The 18,344-nt window shown below is 41.1% G+C and overlaps 1 protein-coding gene across 9 annotated transcripts in view; it reads left to right on the top strand.

The window, feature by feature from the left end:
* The first annotated feature begins 3,123 nt into the window (after positions 1 to 3,123).
* The window catches only part of POGLUT3 (protein O-glucosyltransferase 3), a 36,553-nt gene continuing 21,332 nt past the window's right edge, over positions 3,124 to 18,344 (top strand). For 2 of the 9 annotated variants that reach the window (XM_081545366.1, XM_081545364.1), the window contains exon 1: positions 7,817 to 8,219. In XM_081545366.1, the coding sequence (XP_081401492.1) occupies positions 7,818 to 8,219 (402 nt within the window). In that variant the 5' untranslated portion in view covers position 7,817. Of the gene's footprint in view, positions 3,214 to 5,645; positions 6,511 to 7,197; positions 7,486 to 7,816; positions 8,220 to 15,241; positions 15,687 to 16,830; positions 16,964 to 17,680; positions 17,795 to 18,344 lie in introns of those variants that run through there. The other 7 variants (XM_081545369.1, XM_081545365.1, XM_081545372.1 and 4 more) reach the window with 6 other exon arrangements.

The raw sequence follows: 18,344 nt of genomic DNA, 5'->3' as shown, positions 1-18,344 counted from the left end.
ACCATTGGCAAAGGAATTTGAAGTAGTTTCTAGGATGGTACAGAGGGTGGCTTAGCCACAGAATTTCTGCTTAGGAAGGGAACACATCTGCGGGGTGGAGATAAGCAGACATCCCTTCATGAGATTGACATCCTTAATGCAGCTCTTTCAGCAACTGGTTTTTTGTTTGTTTGTTTGTGTTGTTGTTGCTTTGTGTCTGTTTTCCCCCATTTCTCCAGAACCATACATGTAAAATTTTCTTTATTTGCAGGATAGAACACTTTGTTCCATGTGAGACATTTTAGTCACAAGCAATAGCCTTGGTCAAGTTCCTAAAGTACTATCATGTTAGATCTCACACCTTGAGGTTCACAGCCTTCTTTGCCAGATTTACGAAACCCTTAGAAGTTAGAAGGCTGAGCTTCTAAAGGCTTGTCACTATGAGTCCTTCAATAATTTTATCAAGACTAAGTAGCTTGTCATACCCACTGATAACTTGGCTTTCCTAACTCTTTAATTTGCCATGCAGAACTTCTGGAGATTTCTCTTCTCCTAATCAGGAAAGACCAATAAACAGGCAGCAGTGAAGCTAACCTGATAGAACTGCAGAAAGTATACCATCCATGTTCTTAGTATGTGAAGGTCAACATGAATGGATTTTATCTCGTTTGGTCTATGTTTGCTTCCTGGCCTAATTTTGTTTCCATTTTCCTCACCTAGTCTGTCTCATCCATAGAAATTAAGGATAATAATAGGAGTTGGGGAAAGGTACAGAGACCTGGAACTGATAGAAATGCAAGAAAGGACCACACTGTTATTATCCTCTCAAATATTGCCTTGTCTAGAAGCTAAATGCCAGAGCTAGTTTACATTGTTCCCATGAAACTCAAAACTGATGAAAATGAGGTAACTACATGAAAGCTATTTCTTAAACCTATAAATTGTCTTAAACTTCAAGTTGTTACCAATTTGGACCAATTCTCAAAAAGACTGATAGTAGAATTTTAAATGAACTGTTCTCAATATTTCCATTTAAATTTGTATGGTAGCGCATAGGTAACATTTTATTCTGTGTTCATGTATGTTTATAAATTCTACCTTCCTTTTTCTATTTATCTGATTATTTAATTAAAACTTCATAAACCATAACCTATGTTTTCTATTTAATTTTAAAATATTCAAAGTTAATATTTTAATATTAAGATTCTTGGTTTTTTAAATTATCAGTTTTCGCGTCCTATTTCAGTAAACACTCTGAGCCTACGTTACAAAAGGTGAAATGAAGTTACCTTATTTTTCACTGAATTAGGCCTGTATCAGCAGTTAGGTAAGTTAAGATCAGGCTAAACAACTACTTTCGGGCCCTGATTCTCTGTACTAGAATCTACCACCTGAATTTAAAGGTAATTGACGGCCAGTGCTTACTTGCACCATTTGTAATGTTTCCTTGTTGGTGTGGCTCAAGAATCAAGAAAACCGAAAATTTATGAAAATAGCACCTTCTATAAAGTTTTATACTTTATAAAACACTTCATTAAAGAAGTATAGCAAATATCTATGTATTTTAACATACAAAGTGCTGCTTTTTAATATTCATTTTTGGTATAGCTATAGTAATTTATGGTAGTCATTTTGTAAACTCATAACTCACTTTCTAATATATAATCATCATTAAAGTAAATATTCACATAAATGGAGTCAGTAATGAAGAAATCAATACAGATAATTACCTGGTAAATTACTAGTTCATTTAAATAATAGACTTATACAATCATAAATTTTATGTGTAAACTCCATTCAAAGTAAGGCTCAATGAGATTAATATTCAGAGACTTCCCTCTAAATAATTTACACCCTTACATTGTCAATACATTGCTATTAATAAAACTCCAACAGCTACTAATAAGGTTTTGGCTGGTGATAAGCTAATAAAACTACTTTGTATAGGAAGTACATGGGTGCCTGTGCCTGTCCTAGGGTTGATGAAAGTCCACTTAAGTTTACAGTGAAGATAGGTATCCAATTGGAAAATACACACCTATATAAAAGTTACATAGTCCATTGAATGCCAGAAGGTTAAAGAGGCCTATTGCTAAGAGTTTATTGTTAGTAATAGTAATAATGCTTCAGAATATCCGATTTAAATGTGTGGTGTAAATACGTAAATATTTTATTTTGAGGCTGTTTGTGACTGGCATTTCTGTGTTTCTGAAACATATAATAAGCCTTAAACACTATTGTTTAAAATGTTGTCAAATAATCCTTTTATGTACTTGCTATAAAACTTCTTCTCCGGGCATGAAATATGCTACAAGGTGCAAATTTAAAACAGTGCTGGTGTTGAAATAAATGATTTAAATGGATGCATCGTTTGACTTGGTTTTTATTCCCATTCAAATGATTGTTTTTAAGTGTGAATGTTTCCGGAAAAATACAAAAAGGGGAGTGGAATGGACAAAAGTATTCAAACAAATCTTTCTGGTGGATATTGAATAAGATCACCCATTTGAGTGGTTTTGGAAAATGATTCCTCCTCTCTTGTCCTTCCATTTGTATCAAAAAGCAATCAACCAACAAACGGAGGTCAGTGTACCTGGCTGCATAAGCTGCATAAGAGAGAAGGAATGAGGACCGTCTGGCATTTTTCTCTGAGAGTTGTCATATTTATAAAGGAAGAGGAAGACCAGTGGCGTTGGGTCATCTGCTTCCCAGTAGTACTTAAGATAAGTGGAAATATAAGCAGATCTTTCCAGTTGAAATGTTAGACATGCATTGAAATGTTAATGTTGAAATGTTAATTCCTGCCAAACAAATGAGTAGATTTGTACTCATCTTTACCTTTTCTAGAAAAGGAACCCAAAGCCATCTCTCTACCAAGAACAAGAGAGTGTTGTCAGCTTGAATATGAGCAGTATTTTATTCAAAATATTTTTACTGTCCTTTATTAAAATTTAAAATACATTAGATCAGCTAAGGTTTTTAGTTGTAGACAATATAATCCTTTTCCCACCTAGGATGGCCTTCTCCCCTTAGTCCTGGAGCAGATTCTTATCTGACCTTCATGATAAAAATAGATCAGCATAGATGACCATCTTCATGATCAGCACGCATGTCATCTCTTTCAGAAAGCATCTCTCAAGGTTGGGTTAACTGGACCTCATACAGTGTTGGTAGAGGCAATCTGCCAAGGGCCCTGGACATACCTGGACATTTGTTGCTGGGTATGCCAAGAAGGTAAGTTCTCAACCATTGTTTACTCATGCCATTTTTCAGGGTGTGTATGCAGCTATCAAACACAAGAGGGATGAGATAACAGCTCCCCACTGACAAAGGGCAGACTTAATTACCCCTACCCTAAAAATGCTAAGCCCTTAAACTTAGAGTCTATCTCTTGTAATGCAAGTCACTTCAGGCATCTATGATAGGCATTTTGCATCCTCCATACAGGACCTTTGTGGGTAGCTGGGAGGGGGCGGGGTATAGGAAGGTAGGGGGAGAGGTATTTGTTTGCTAGGGCTGTCATAGCAAAATTCCTCCAACTGATTAGCTTAGATATCAGAATTTATTTTCTCACAGTTTTGGAGGGTAAAAGTACAAGATCAGTATGTTGCCAAATTTGACTTCTCCTGACCCCTCTCTCCTTGGACTGCAGATGGCTACCTTCTCACAGCATCCTCACATGGTCTTTCTTCTGTACCCAAGCATTCCTGGTGTATCTGTGTACCCAAATTTCCTCTTCTCAGAACAGCAGTTAGATTGGTTTAGGGCCCACCCATCTCAAATACAGTAATATTCTGAGGTATTGGGGTTAGCATCTCTATATGAAGTATGCTGTTGTTGTTTAGTCGCTAAGTTTTGTCCAGCTCTTGCAACCCCATAGACTGTAGCCCACCAGGCTCCTCTGTCCATGGGATTCTCCAGGCAAGAATACTGGAGTGGGTTGCCATTTCCTTCTCTAGGAGATCTTCCCAACCAGGGATTGAACCTGTGTCTCCTGTATTGATAGGCAGATATTTCTTTTACCACTGAGCCACTAGGGAAGCTCACATAGGAACATCCTAGACACTATACAGTCCTTGACACCCATATTTTAGCACCTATAACACTATTTACATTGCCTCTTTGTCTTTGTCCATTGCCTCTTTGTCCAGTGAACCACAGGAGCTGTGAAGTCAAAGTATAATGTCTATAACATAGTAGGCATTGAATAAATGTTTGTTGAGTGAATGCAATTTGATTTATTATAAAGAATCTAGTCAAGGCATTGGATGATGTGAAGAAATATACTTTTTAAGATATGAGTTAGGATGAGAAAGAAAACAGGTTGGTAGGGATTCAGTATAGCTAAACAAGTGTTCAGATACAATTATATGACTTCTCTGATCTGGTCTCAAAAATACCAGGTGTTATCATGTGTTATATAATTTATTAAGCCATATTTTACTATCATCCAGTACCAGCTAACTCTCAGATTATTTCTCTGAAAAAAAAAAACACTTTAATATTTTGAAAGAATGCAAACAAAATGTGTTCCACACAACTTTTTAAGTGATAGCTAGAGCAGAGGAAAGCTTTCCATTTAAAGTGTGCAGACACTCCCACAGAATTAAATTTAGCAGTGAAAGTAATGCCAAGTAATGCTACACTTCAGCTCTACCATTTATCAGTGATTTACCATCAGTTCCTAAAAATCTATCCAGAGTATAAAGAACACTGTCTACAAACTCTGCTCAGCATTCCTAAAGCAGGTCAAGAGAACGGGGAAAATATGGTAAGGATTTCGCCCTGGTAAACCTCAGTCATAGCAAGAATGCTGAGCAGCCCAGTTAAAGCCAGATGAACAGGTGGCTTCTCAGGGCCTGATTCTGGCAACTCTGGATTAAGAAACTGCCAGCAGAGTGCAGAAATCCCGTGTCCATACCAGGACATGAGTTTCCCCAGGCTCACACAGCCTGTGAAGAACTTTCTTTCCTTTGAATAGATTAAAACCATAAGCAGATAAAAGAAGGACAAATAATTAACTAATGTAGGTAAAATTGAGGTAGGAGATAGATGGGCCCCTGGGCCAGTCAGCTGGGATTTGTAAAGTGAAGTAAAATTAAAGCTTTGTTCTCACCCAGACACTCCAAGGACAAAGCGGATGGCAAAAGCAGAGTGCTGCTAGAATAAAGAGATAAGGTGCCTACTCCTGAAGTCAAGGAAAGCGTCCCTGTCTGCATATGTGCAGGAAGGCTCCTTGGGGTCAAAAAGGAAGGCAGAACCACCCCATAGTATGTGGGCATGCACCCACAGGCTTCTGAGGTAGGATCCATCTCAGTAAAAAGTTGCGCACACATGTTGGGGAGGATCCTAGGACCAGTTAGGAGTGAAGAAACAAGATAATTGGCCAAAAGTAAACCAAGACCCTGAAAAACCTGGGTGCATGCAGGTCAAGAAGCAACAGTTAGAACCGGACATAGAACAATGGACTGGTTCCAAACTGGGAAAGGAGTACAACAAGGCTGTATATTGTCTCCCTGCTTGTCTAACTTGTATGAAGAGTACATCATGCAAAATGTCAGGTTAGAAGAATCACAAGCTGGAATCAGGTTTGCCAGGAGAAATATCAACAACCTCAGATATGCAAATAATACCACTGTAATGGCAGAAAGCAAAGAGGAACTAAAGGGCTTCTTGATGAAGGTGAAAGAGAAGAGTGAAAAGCTTGCTTAACCCTCAATATTCAAAAGACTAAGATCATGGCATCCGGTCCCATCAGTTCAGTTCAGTCGCTCATTGGTGTCCGACTCTTTGGGACCCCATGGACTGCAGCATGCCAGGTCTCCCTGTCACTTCATGGCAAATAGATGGAGAAAAAATAGAAACAGTGACAGACTTAATTTTCTTAGACTACAAAATCACTGGGGATTATGACTGCAGCCATGAAATTAAAAGATTCTTGCTCTTTGGAAGAAAAGCTATGACCAACCCTGTCAGCATATTAAAAAGCAAAGATATCACTTCAACAAAGGTCCATAGTCAAAGCTATGATTTTTCCAGTCGTCATGTAGATGTGAGAATTGGACCATAAAGAAGGCTGAGTGCCAAAGAATTGATGCTTTCAAATTGTGGTGCTGGAGAAGAAACTTGAGAGTCCTTTGGACAGCAAGGAGATCAAACCCGTCAATCCTAAAGGAAATCAACCCTGAATATTCATTGGAAGGACTGATGCTGAAGCTGAAGCTGCAATACTTTGGTCACCTGATGCGAAGAACCGACTCATTGGAAAAGACCCTGATGATGGGAAAGACTGAGCTCAGGAGGAGAACGGAGTGACAGACGATGAGATGGTTGGATGGCATCATTGACTCAATGGACATGAGTTTGAGCAAACTCAGGGAGATAGTGAAGACAGGGAAGCCTGATGTGCTGCAACCCATGGGGTTGTAAAAAGTCAGACTTAGCGACTAAGACCCAGAAGGACCGTCCTATGTGTGTGATTTACTTTACCTAGTTGCTCATTAGAGAGGATGCCATACCTTTTCTCTTCAGGTGTGTATTTCTGCCTAGTTTCTGACTTAAATAAACTGCTTCTCTGTGTGCTCTCCTATTTGTTGTGCTGTATCTTTAAATAATAAACTTTGTACCTTTTTTAGTTTTTACCTCCTTGAAACTTTCAGATTAGGGTAAGAGCCACTTGGCTTTTAGCTTCTTCCCTCCTGGGCTTCCCTGGTGGCTCAGATGGTGAAGAGTCTGCCCGCAGTGCGGGAGACCAGGGTTCGTTCGATTCCTGGGTTGGGAAGATTCCCCTGGAGAAGGAAATGGCAACCCACTCCAGTATTCTTGCCTGGAAAATCCTATGGATGGAGGAACCTGGCTGGCTACAGTCCATGGGGTCGCAAAGAGTCCCGCACGACTGAGTGACTTCACTAAATGAAGTAGGAGGGTTATCATTCTCACCTAACAGGAAGTCCAGAAGGTGCTGGGAGGTGGGGGGATGGGTCCTCTGTCCTTTCTACCTCTATGAGCATGAGCACTTGGTCTATTTCTACCCGGTGGTCTAGTAGCTAGGATTCCTGGTTTTCATCTAGGTTACCCTGGTTCATTTCCTGTGCGGGGAACTAAGATCTCTCCTCAGGACACTGAAACTTACTTTTGTCTATCCAAGATCAGAATGATGGGAAGAGAAAGGTAGACAGTGACTTCCCGCTACCAGGGTCCTTGCCAGTCTTTCCCCAGATCCAACTTCCAGCATCTGAGGAGCGAGGAGCATTCAAGACCCATCGGCCCCCATCGGTTACAGGGGACAGCAGTTTCTGACCCTGAGGTGATGCTCACCCACCAGCCTCAACTCTGACTCCTGCTACTGAGCGCAACTCCTGGTTCCTCGCTTGAGGCTTGGCCCCAACTCAGTGAAGGTTGAACAAACACTTGTTGAAAGAAGGGAAGTATAGGGTTTAGGAGATTTGGGAGACTGGAGGGAGTTACAGTCCAGTGAGGGAGACTGCTGAGCAGAAAACAAGACAGGTAATACAGTTTGATGGGTGCTGTTTTGAACAGAAGGGCTGGGAGAGTTGGCCTTGGACGGGAATCGGGGGAATGACATTTTGCTCCGCGTCTTTTAAACCCAGTGAAATTCCTTGTTTGAAGGCGTTTCCGTAGGCTCTTCGCCTCTGGGCCTTTCCTCTACAGCAAGCACCCCATGCGTCCTTCAAAAGGCAGTTTCCTCTGAAGAGTTGCCAAACTCCAGCAGCAGAGGCGGCGCCGGGCACAGCCTCAAGCACGATGGTCTCAGCAGCGCCCCCTCCGCCCTGGTCCTCAGCCCCGCGCCGCCGGCCGGTGGGCCTGGAGCGGGCGAGATGAGTCCGTCGCGGCCCCGCGGCGGCGCCCGGCCCCTCTGCGGCGGGCGCGCCCTCGCCTTCCGGCCGGGTGGGAACCGGGGGCGGAGCCGCGGGCGGCTGAGCGAAGCCCGCCCTGGGGTGGGCCCAGCTCCGGCCCGCCGCGCGCCCGGCCCCGCCACGCCGCCGCAGCCGAGCTGGGGCGCCGTGGCCCGGGGACCATGCGCCGCCTCTCGCGGGCCCGGCTGCTGGCGCTGCAGCTCGCCCTGCTCGTGGTCTCGGGGGCCCCGGAGGCGCCGCTCAGCGCGCCGCAGAGCCTGGTGTGGGGCCCCGGGCTGCAGGCGGGCGTCGTTCTGCCGGTCCGCTATTTCTACCTGCAGGCCGTCAACCCGGAGGGCCAAAACCTCACCCGCTCGCCCCCAGGTAGCGTTTGACCGCGGGCCTCCCCCGCCCTGCGGCAGCTCCCCGCGTCCCCTCCGCGCGTCCCGGCCTCGACCGCACGCCCCTCCCCAGGAACCCGCCCGCCGCCCGCCGCCCGCCGCCCGCCGCCCGCCGCCCGCCGCCCGCCGCCCGCCGCCCGCCGCCCGCCGCCCGCCGCCCGCCGCCCGCCGCCCGCGCGGCGCCTTCCCTCGGCTCTGGTCCCTCCTCTTCTCCTCCCCTCCCAGACCCATAGGCGGGAGGGAGTTGCAACGATAGTCTGCTGAATGAATAAATGAACTCCGAGCGCCCTTCCGCAGTTAACGTGATAACTGATAATCCGGATGGAGGGCGCCCGGAGTGTTCATGAAAGCGGTGTGAGTCACAAGTCCGAGGTGGTCTTTCCACGCCTGACGAGTTGTCTGATCTGTTACAGCTTGCAGGGAGTGCCTTCACGCGTTGAGTCATCCAGCCCGAAAATCGGATCGGGTTGCGTTGTTTAGGCCTGATCCTACAAAAAGGAGATGTCAGAGTAGCAGGCAATTTAGGAGGCAGTTTTGCAGGCTAGGTTTTTGTTTTCTTCGAGTTTGGAGTTCTTGAAAGCGGATTGCAGGAACTGGTGAAACTCGGAACTTCCTAGGTTTTCCCTCTGGTCCTGTCCTGAATCCCTTCTGCCCAGTCGTCCTCCCAGGTTCTTCTTAGCATCTTAAGTTTGCAACTTCTTAAGAGCTTGTCCTGCTAGATTCCAGTTGTTGCCAGTCAGGATTTGCTGATTTACGTCCTGTCAACTGGCACCCGGTTTTGTCAACAAAGAGACAATCAGAATACCCAGTGCCCCTTCCACCGCCGGTGGAAAACTGAGTACTTTGTTTCTTTTAAGAAGTCTCCATGGCCCTAAGGATCAGAAGATCCTTAAACCCAGATTTAGTCTTTCACGACGGAGTGTATTTTCTTCTTTATAGTTGTCTTTGTTTTCTAAAAATAATTTTGTAATGTTATAAATGGGGGCGGGGGGGTGGCTTTAGAAAAAAAGATGGAAAAATAAGGAAAAAATTAATTTATACATGAAAAAGGGAAGTTACAGGATCCAAAATGAAATACTGTTAATCTTACTTTTAATGAAAGAACTATAAATTCAAATAGGCTTCCCAGATGGCACTAGTGGTAAAGAACCCACCTGGCAATACAGGAGACTTTAAGAGACAGTGAATTCCATCCCTGGGTGGGGAAATCCCCTGGAGGAGGGATGGGAGCCCACTCCAGTATTCTAGCCTGGAGAATCCCATGGACAGAGGAGCCTGGAGGGCTACAGTGCCCAGGGTCACAAAGTGTTGGACTTAGCTAGCACACATGCATAAATTCAAGTAAAATTCTATTTTTATTCCATTTTTAATCAAAAATAATGGCAAAATTTTTTTAACTGCTAATACTCAAAACTGTTAATGAAATACTCTTAGACAATGACCTTCATCCTCTGCTGGTGGGAGCAAATTGGTCAAATGTTTCTGCAAAGTAATTTTCCATGAAGAATCTTAAACATTTACAAACCTTATGTGCAAAAAGTATGTCTCAACAGTTAGAAAGTGTCAAATGAAATGTAATGAAAATGAAATAAAAATGAAATGAATATGTAAAAATGAAAAAAAAAAGTAATTTATGAAAAATGTCCATGCCTTTTAATCTGATACTCAGATTTCTGAGTTGATCAGAAGTCAGAATGGTAGTCAAAGACTTATGAGCAAGGATATTCTTGTCCCATTATGATTTTTTATTACAATTAAGTTTAAAGAACAAATATAAGGTAGTTGTTAAACAAAGCATGGTACATTCATGTGATGGAATGTTTAACAGCTATTTAAAGTAGCAGTTTCAAGTCCACTAATATGAGGTATCTAAAGTAGTCAAATTCAAAGAAAGAGAAAGTAAAATGGTGGTTGTCAGGGGCTGATGGAAGAAGAAATGAGAAGCTGTTGAATGGTACAGAGTTTCAAGTTTTGCAAGATGAAAAGGTCTAGAGATTCTGTGCACAAAAATGTGAATATGCTTAACACTACTGAAATGTACACTTAAAATGGTTAAGATGGTCAGTTTTGTGTGTTTCAAATCACAATAAAATTTGTGATGTTTTAAAATATTGCTTAGTAATGCTTATACAAGTTTAAGGATGTAACAGGAAACAAATTGTATAGTTTCATTCCAATTCGTAACAAATAAATGAACCTGTACCTCACATATCAGGGTTATTGGTGATCACGCAAGAGAGTAACTCATTTTTTTTTTTGGCTCTTCTTTTTTCCCCCCAAATGATCATAATGTTTTTATAATCAGGAGAAAAGTCATAAGGAAACAAACTGAAGACTTTCACCAAGTTTTTTCAGACAACCTCACTTTTATTCCTTTAGATTCTCCTTTCAGGTTATGATTCCTAGCTTCCATTTAAAAACCTGCCCTATATTGCTGAAATCTCACCCAACCAGTCTTTACATTTTCTGCTAACATCATTCACTTGCAAGTCCTGAAAAATTTCTTTCTCCAAGAACTAATTGAAACATAGGGAAATTTTTCTCAAACTGTAATCTTACATGACTTACCAAGATTCCCTTATTAATTAGCACTCTCGTTAACAGTGTTGCACTTATCTGAGTACTATTGTTATGCCTCCTAGTTATCTGAGTACTATTGTTATGCCGCGTATCTCCAGGAAGCTAGATAGCAAACATGTGAACCTGAATGGTCTAAAACAGGGGGATTTCAAACAGGAGTTCACAGACAGAAATTCGGGAGTGTGTGATTTTGGATGAGGAAGAAACCAATCTATATCTTTATTTTCAGTAACCTCTCGCTTAAATTGAGTATTTCCTTCTATTATGAATGTAGGCAAAACCTGTTGACATTGTTATATTCCCAACATCTAACACAATGCCTGGCAGAGTTGCTCAGTAATTATTGTAGAAGAAAAGAAAGAAGAGATGGAGAGAGGGTGTTTGGAGTGTGTCTACATAGCAAGATACCAGGACTCTTTTCTACTCAGTCGGCCTCTACTTTCATCAGTAATACCTTCGTAAAATTATCTTATCTCCTAGTTATGTAGCACTTCAGTGTTTTGAACTGTGCCCTATTTCATATGCTCTCCTTAATCATCTTGTGAGTTAGTAAGAGTGTTAGTCACTCAGTCGTGTCCAACTCTTTGCGACCCCATGGACTGTAGCCCACCAGGCTCCTCTGTCCATGGAATTCTCCAGGCAAGGTTACTGGGGTGGGTAGCCGTTCCCTTCTTCAGGGGATCTTCCTGGCCAAGGGTTTGAACCCAGGTCTCCTTCATTGCAGACATATTCTTTACTGTCTGAGTCACTAGGATAGGAAGGACTGGTATTATTCTCTTCACTATTCCTGTAAGAAACAAGCTTCGTGAAAATAAATATTTTTCCTGTGGTTCCACAGTGGATAAATGTCAAAGTCATGTCCAGATTCCCAACGCTTTCAATACCTAGTTCAATGGTCTTTCCCTTTTTATCAAAGCATGGTATTGTTAAGAAGATCACTGTTTGCAGTAGGTTCCTGAGAGTATTCACAATTAGCAAGCAACCATACATTTGGAAGGATTTCCATTTAGCCTCAAGTTGTACCAAGTTGGCCTTCAGGACTGTTCCCTTGGCCAGGTGGTGTCAGCCTTTTTGTTGCAGCTGTAGAGAACATTAATAAAATTCCTAAACAAAAAGGGAGATGAAGACTCCATTGTAACAGGAATGACAGAGGTTATTTTTCCAACTATGAATTTTGACAACCTTGTTGCTCTTACTCAGTCACTAAGTCATGTCCAACTCTTTGTGACACCATGAACTGCAGCACACCAGGCTCCTCTGTCCTCCACTATCTGCCAGAGTTTGCTCAAATTTATATCCATTGAGTCAGTGATGCTATCTAACCATCTCATCCTCTATTGCCTCCTTCTTTTTTCTTCAATATTTCCCAGCATCAAGGTCTTTTCCAATCAGTTGGCCTCTCACATTGGGTGGGCAAAGTATTGGAGCATCAAAACAAAAGCAAAGTATTGGAGTGTCAGCTTCAGCATCAGTCCTTCCATTAAATATTCAGGGTTGATTTCCTTTAGGATTGACTGGTTTAATCTCCTTGCAGTCCAAGGGACTGTCAAGAATCTTCTCCAGCACAATTCAAAAGCATCAATTCTTTGGTGCTCAGCATTCTTTATGGTCCAACTCTCACATGCATACATGACTACTGGAAAAACCATAGCTTTGACGATGCAGACCTTTGTTGGCAAAGTGACATCTCCGCTTTTTAATATGCTGTCTAGGTTTGTCATAGCTTTTCTTCCAAGGAGCAAGCAACTTTAAATTTTATGGCTGCAGTCACTGTCCCCAGTGATTTTGGAGCCCAGGAAAGTAAAATCTGTCCCTGCTTCGGCAAGGACAATAGAAGCTTTTCCCCCTTCTATTTGCCATGAAGTGATGGGACCTGATCTAGGATCTTAGTTTCTTAAATGTTGAGTTTCAAGCCAGCTTTTTCACTGTCCTCTTTCATCCTCATCAAGAAGCTCTTTAGTTCCTTTTCACTTTCTGCCATTACAGTGGTATCATCTGCATATCTGAGGTTATTGATAGTTCTCCAGGCAATCTTAATTCCAGCTTGTGATTCATCCAGCATGACATTTTGCATGATATACTCTGCATATAAGTTAAATAAGCAGAATGACAGTATACAGCCTTGATGTACTCCTTTCCCAATGTTGAACCAGTCTATTGTTCCATGTCTGGTTCTAACTGTTGCTTCTTGACCCGCATACAGATTTCTCAGGAGACAGGTAAGGAGGTCTGGTATTCCCATCTCTTGAAAAATTTTCCACAGTTTGTTGTGATCCATATAGTCAAAGGCTTTAACATAGTCAATGAAGCGGAAGTAGTTGTTTTTCTGGAATTCCCTTGCTTTCTCTATGGTAAAAGGGATGTTGGCAATTTGATCTCTGGTTCCTCTGCCCTTTGTAAATCCAGCTTGTACCTCTGGAAGTTTTTGCTTCACATTTTGCTAAAGCCTAGCTTGAAGGATTTTGAACATAACCTTGTTAGCATGTGAAAAGAGCACAATTATACGTTAGTTTGAATATTCTTTGGCATTGCCCTTCTGTGGAATTGGAATGAAAGATGACCTTTTCCAGTCCTGTGGCCACTGCTGAGTTTTCCAAATTTGCTGATATATGTAGTGCAGCACTTTAACAGCATCATCTTTTAATATTTTAAATAGTTCAGCTGGAATTCTGTCACCTCCACTAACTCTGTTTGTAGCAATGCTTTCTAAGGCCCACTTGACTTAACACTCCAGAATGTCCGGCTCTAGGTGAGTGACCACACCATTGGTTATTTGGGTTATTAAGACCTTTCTTGTATAGTTCTTCTGTGTATTTTTGCTACCTCTTCTTAATCTCTTCTACTTCTGTTAGGTCTACTTGCTGTTTATGTCCTTTCTCGTGCCCATCCTTGCATGAATTGTTCCCTTGATATCGCCAATTTTCTTGAAGAGATCTCTAGTCTTTCCCATTTTATCGTTTCCTCTATTTCTTTGCATTGGTCATATAAGAACGCCTTCTTATCTCTCCTTGCTATTCTCTGGAACTCTGTATTCAGTTGGGTATATCTTTCCCTTTCTCCCTTGCCCTTCTTTTCTCTTCTTTCCTCAGCTCTTTGTAAAGCCTCCTCAGACAACTACTTTGCCTTCTTGCATTTCTTTTTCTTTGGGATGGTTTTAGTCAGTGCCTACTATACAATATTAGGAACCACCATCCTTAGTTCTTCAGGCATTTTGTCTACCAGATCTAAATACTTGACTATATTTGTCATCCACCATATAATCATAAGGGATTTGATTTAGGTCATACCCGAATGGTCTAGTGGTTTTCCCTACTTGCTTCAATTTGAGCCTGGATTTTGCTGATCTGAGCCACAGTCAGCAACAGGTCTTATGTTTGCTGACTGTATAGAATGTCTCCATCTTTGGCTGCAAAGAATATAAACAATCTGGGTTATTCGTTATTGACCATCTGGGTTATGTTCATATGTAGAGTCATCTCTTGAGTTGTTGGAAAAGAGCATTTGCTATGACCAGCGTGTTCTCTTGACAAAATTCTGTTAGCCTTTGTCCTGCTTCATTTTGTACTCCAAGGCCAAACTTGCCTGTTACTCCAGGTAAAGTCTTGACTTCCTAATTATGCATTCCAATCCCCTAAGATGAAAAGGACATCTTTTTTGATGTTAATTCTAGAAGATATGTAGGTCTTCATAACAGGTCAGCTTCAGCTTCTTCCGTGTCAGTGGTGGGGACATAGACTTGGGTTACTGTGATATTGAATATTGAATGCTTTGCCTTGGAACCGAACTGAGGTTATTCTGTCATTTTTGAGATTGCATTCAGGTACCAAGTACTGCCTTTTGGACTTTTTTTGTTGACTATGAGGGCTACTCCATTTTTTCTAAAGGATTCTTGCCCACAGTAGTAGATATCATAGTCATCTGAATTAAATTCTCCCTTTCTGTAGCCTGCCAGGGTCCCGTGTCCATGGAATTCTCTAGGAAAGAATACTGGAGTGGGTGGGTAGCCATTCCTTTCTCCAGGCGATCTTCCTGACCCAAAGACTGAACCCCGGTCTCCCGCATTGCAGCCACCAGGGAAGCCCTTCATCACTTTCTTTCACTTTCATTCCTGTCCATTTTAGTTCACCGATTCCTAAGATGTCGATATTCACTCTTGCCATCTCCTGTTTGACCATGTCCGATTTACTTTGATTCATGAACCTAACATTCCAGGTTCCTATGCAGTATTCTTTACAGCATCAGACTTTACTTTCACCACCAGACACATCCACAACTGAGTGTGGTTCCTTTGGCCCAGCTATTTCCTTCTTACTAGAGCTACTAGTAATTGCCGTCTGCTCTTCCCTAGTAGCATATTGGACAACTTCTGACCTGAGAGGCTCATCTTCTGGTGTTATATCTTTTTCCTTTTCATACTGTCTATAGTGTTCTCCAGGCACGAATACTGGAGTGGGTTGCCATTTCCTTCTCCAGTGGACCACGTTTTATCAGAATTCTTCACTATGACCCACCTGTCTTAGGTGGCCCTGTATGGCATGGCTTCATAGCTTCACTGAGTTATACAAGCCCCTTCACCATGACAGTGCTGTGATCCATGAAGGGGAAGCTATATGTCAACATTACACAGTGTGACAAATTGGATTCAAAATGGCCTTTGAAGGAAGAAAGTTCAAGCTGTGTGCAAATTTTGGTTCTGCTACTCATATGTATGAGACCTTGGTGAAGTTACTGAACCTCTTCATGGTAGCCTTTGGCTTCCTGATCTGTAATATGGGATGACAAATACCTATCTCACAAGTTCTTGGAGGAAATAAATAAGAGAAAATGCATATGAAAATCTCAAGCTTAGGGACGGGCACAGTCCCCCTAAGTAAGTAAATTTTTAAAAAAATGCTTTCTTTCTCAATCAAAAGTTTTCAAAATTTCCGAGTCTAATGATATAAAGTTTTGATACTGCCAACCTCCTTTTGTCTCCTTTAGTCACTACATTCTTATTCAGTTTGCTATCTTTCATAAAGAAGTGTGAATTTGTAGAACAGAAATGCTCAAGCTGACTTCATTTCTGATCCATTATATTAGACTCCAGGGCAAATGAAAATTCACATTCCTTCTATTTGAAGCAATTAGAAATGACACTCTTCTTGTTTTTTTCTTTTATGAGGTTAGGATTGCTTATTTCTAATTTAGTCTTGATCAATTTTAAATTAATGAAGTGTTCTTGAGATTTCTTCTGTAAACTAAGCTTCTTTCAAAATGTCACATAGTCATTAATATGCTTGTGCTATCTGTGTTTTATTTAAAATCATAAACTTATGGAGGATAGAACTATTTGATAGGTGATAAGAAGCTTTTCTGTCCTGTTTGCAATCTGGGGAGAGAATGATGAAAATGGCTTTTTAGTCCCCAGGCTCTGCCTTCCTGATTTTCAGTCTGCCACACCACGTTGCCTTTCTGAGACTAAGTGGGAAGTAACACAAAGCAATGATTTATATGTTTCATTAAGCATTTCATGTAATTGACCAACATTTATAATAATTTCACATTATTACTTTTTTTTTTTACAACATCCCTTACAGTTATCTCATTTCATTTATTTAGGCAGATGTCTTTCATGATTTTATCACACTTTTGCAAAAATCCTAAAATGTATGTGTTTGGTACTTAATTATTTAGTAGCAATATGTCAGACACTACATTACTATTACTAAACTGAAGAGACTAAGAAACATTTTTTCTGACCCACAAGAAAAAAATAAAGCCTTTAAAGATCAAAAAAAGTAGAAACATCACTCACTAGATTTAGAAACTAAGAATAGGAAAAAAAACTTTTTTCTTCAGTAATTTCAAAAATATATGTTAAATATGTTTGCTATTTAAATATTATTAAATATGATAGATATGATATGAAAGATTTCTTTGATCACAATTTGCTGTTTACCAAGACTGTGTATTTCAGAAGATTCACCACTTTTCTTTAAACGTTTTCCTTTGATATGGTGATAAACTGTGATCAGGATATTGACTCTCCTTGTTGTCAAAGTGCCTGAGGATCAGATCTAAGCTGAGTGCAAGTATGGCCACTGTACTCTCTGAAGCAAGAAGTCCCAACGTTTACTCCTGCAACAGTATTGCTTCAAAGCCTAAAAAGTAAGCTAATACACTGCAAAAAGAGAAAGGAAAGTTTACTAAGTAGGTATTGTCTATCCTGGAACAGAAAACCCACGGAATTTTGAAGTTGAAAGGAATGCTAGATCATCCTAATGTAACTGTTTCATTTCAATTCTAGGAAAGAAGCTTAGAGGGGTACATCTAGTATTTACAAGGTGTGTGAGTTTGTGTGTAGGTGAGTGTGTTGTATTTGTGCAAATCTAGTAAATAACTACAATCTCTTTCTACTTAAGGAAATGGAAGGGAAATTTCTTCAGAATTGAGGGTTATTAGGTATTAAAATGGATTACAAAGAAGGCTTGTGCATACTTTATAAGGAGAAAGTGGGATTTCCTTAGAGCTACATCATCCTAAAAGTTTATGGATGCTTTTGAACTGTGGTATTAGAGAAGACTCTTCAGAGTTCCTCAGACTGCAAGGAGATCAAACTAGTAAACCCTAAAGGAAATCAGTCCTGATTATTCATTGGAAGGACTGATGCTGAAGCTGAAACTCCAATACTTTGGCCATCTGATGCGAAGAACTGACTCGTTGGAAAAGACCCTGATGCTGGGAAAGACTGAAGGCAGGAGGAGAAGGGAACAACAGAGAATGAGATGGTTGGATGGCATCACCAACTCGATGGACATGAGTTTGAGCAAGCTCTGGGAATTGGTGATGGACAGGGAAGCCTGGCATGCTGCAGTCCATGAGGTCACAAAGAGTCAGACATGACTGAGCAACTGAACTGAACTGGGCTTTTAAACCTACCCAAAGGAGAAAATTCAAACTTAAATTGAAGAAAGTAGGGAAAGCCACAAGACCATTCAGGTATGACCTAAATCACATCCCTTACAATTATACAGTAGAAGTGACAAAGAAATTCAAGCGGTTAGATCTGATGACAGAATGCCTGAAGAACTATGGACAAGTTCGTAACATTGTAAAGGAAGCAGTGATCAAAATCATCCCCAAGAAAAAGAAATGCAAAAGGGCAAAATGGTTATCTGAGGAGACCTTACAAATAGCTGAGAAAAGAAGAGAAGGCAGAGAAGAAAAGGAAAGATATACCAATCTGAATGTAATTCCAAAGAATAACAAGAAGAGGTAAGAAAGCCTTCCTAACTGAACAATGCAAAGAAATACAGGGAAAACAATAGAATGGGAAAGACTAGAGATCTCTTCAAGAAAATTGGAGATACCAAGGGAATATTTCATGCTAAGATGGGCACAACAAAGGACAGAAATGGTATGGACTTAGAAGAAGATATTAAGAAGAGGTAGCAAGAATACACAGAAGAACTATACAAAAAACATTTAATGACCCAGGTAATCATGATGGTGTGATCACTCACCTAGAGCCAGATGTCCTGGAGTGCAA

Source organism: Giraffa tippelskirchi, chromosome 11, assembly GCF_054371585.1.
Source record: "Giraffa tippelskirchi isolate mGirTip1 chromosome 11, T2T-mGirTip1v1.2.pri, whole genome shotgun sequence".
Classification (NCBI taxonomy): domain Eukaryota; kingdom Metazoa; phylum Chordata; class Mammalia; order Artiodactyla; family Giraffidae; genus Giraffa; species Giraffa tippelskirchi.
This window is presented reverse-complemented; position numbering and strand designations above follow the sequence as displayed.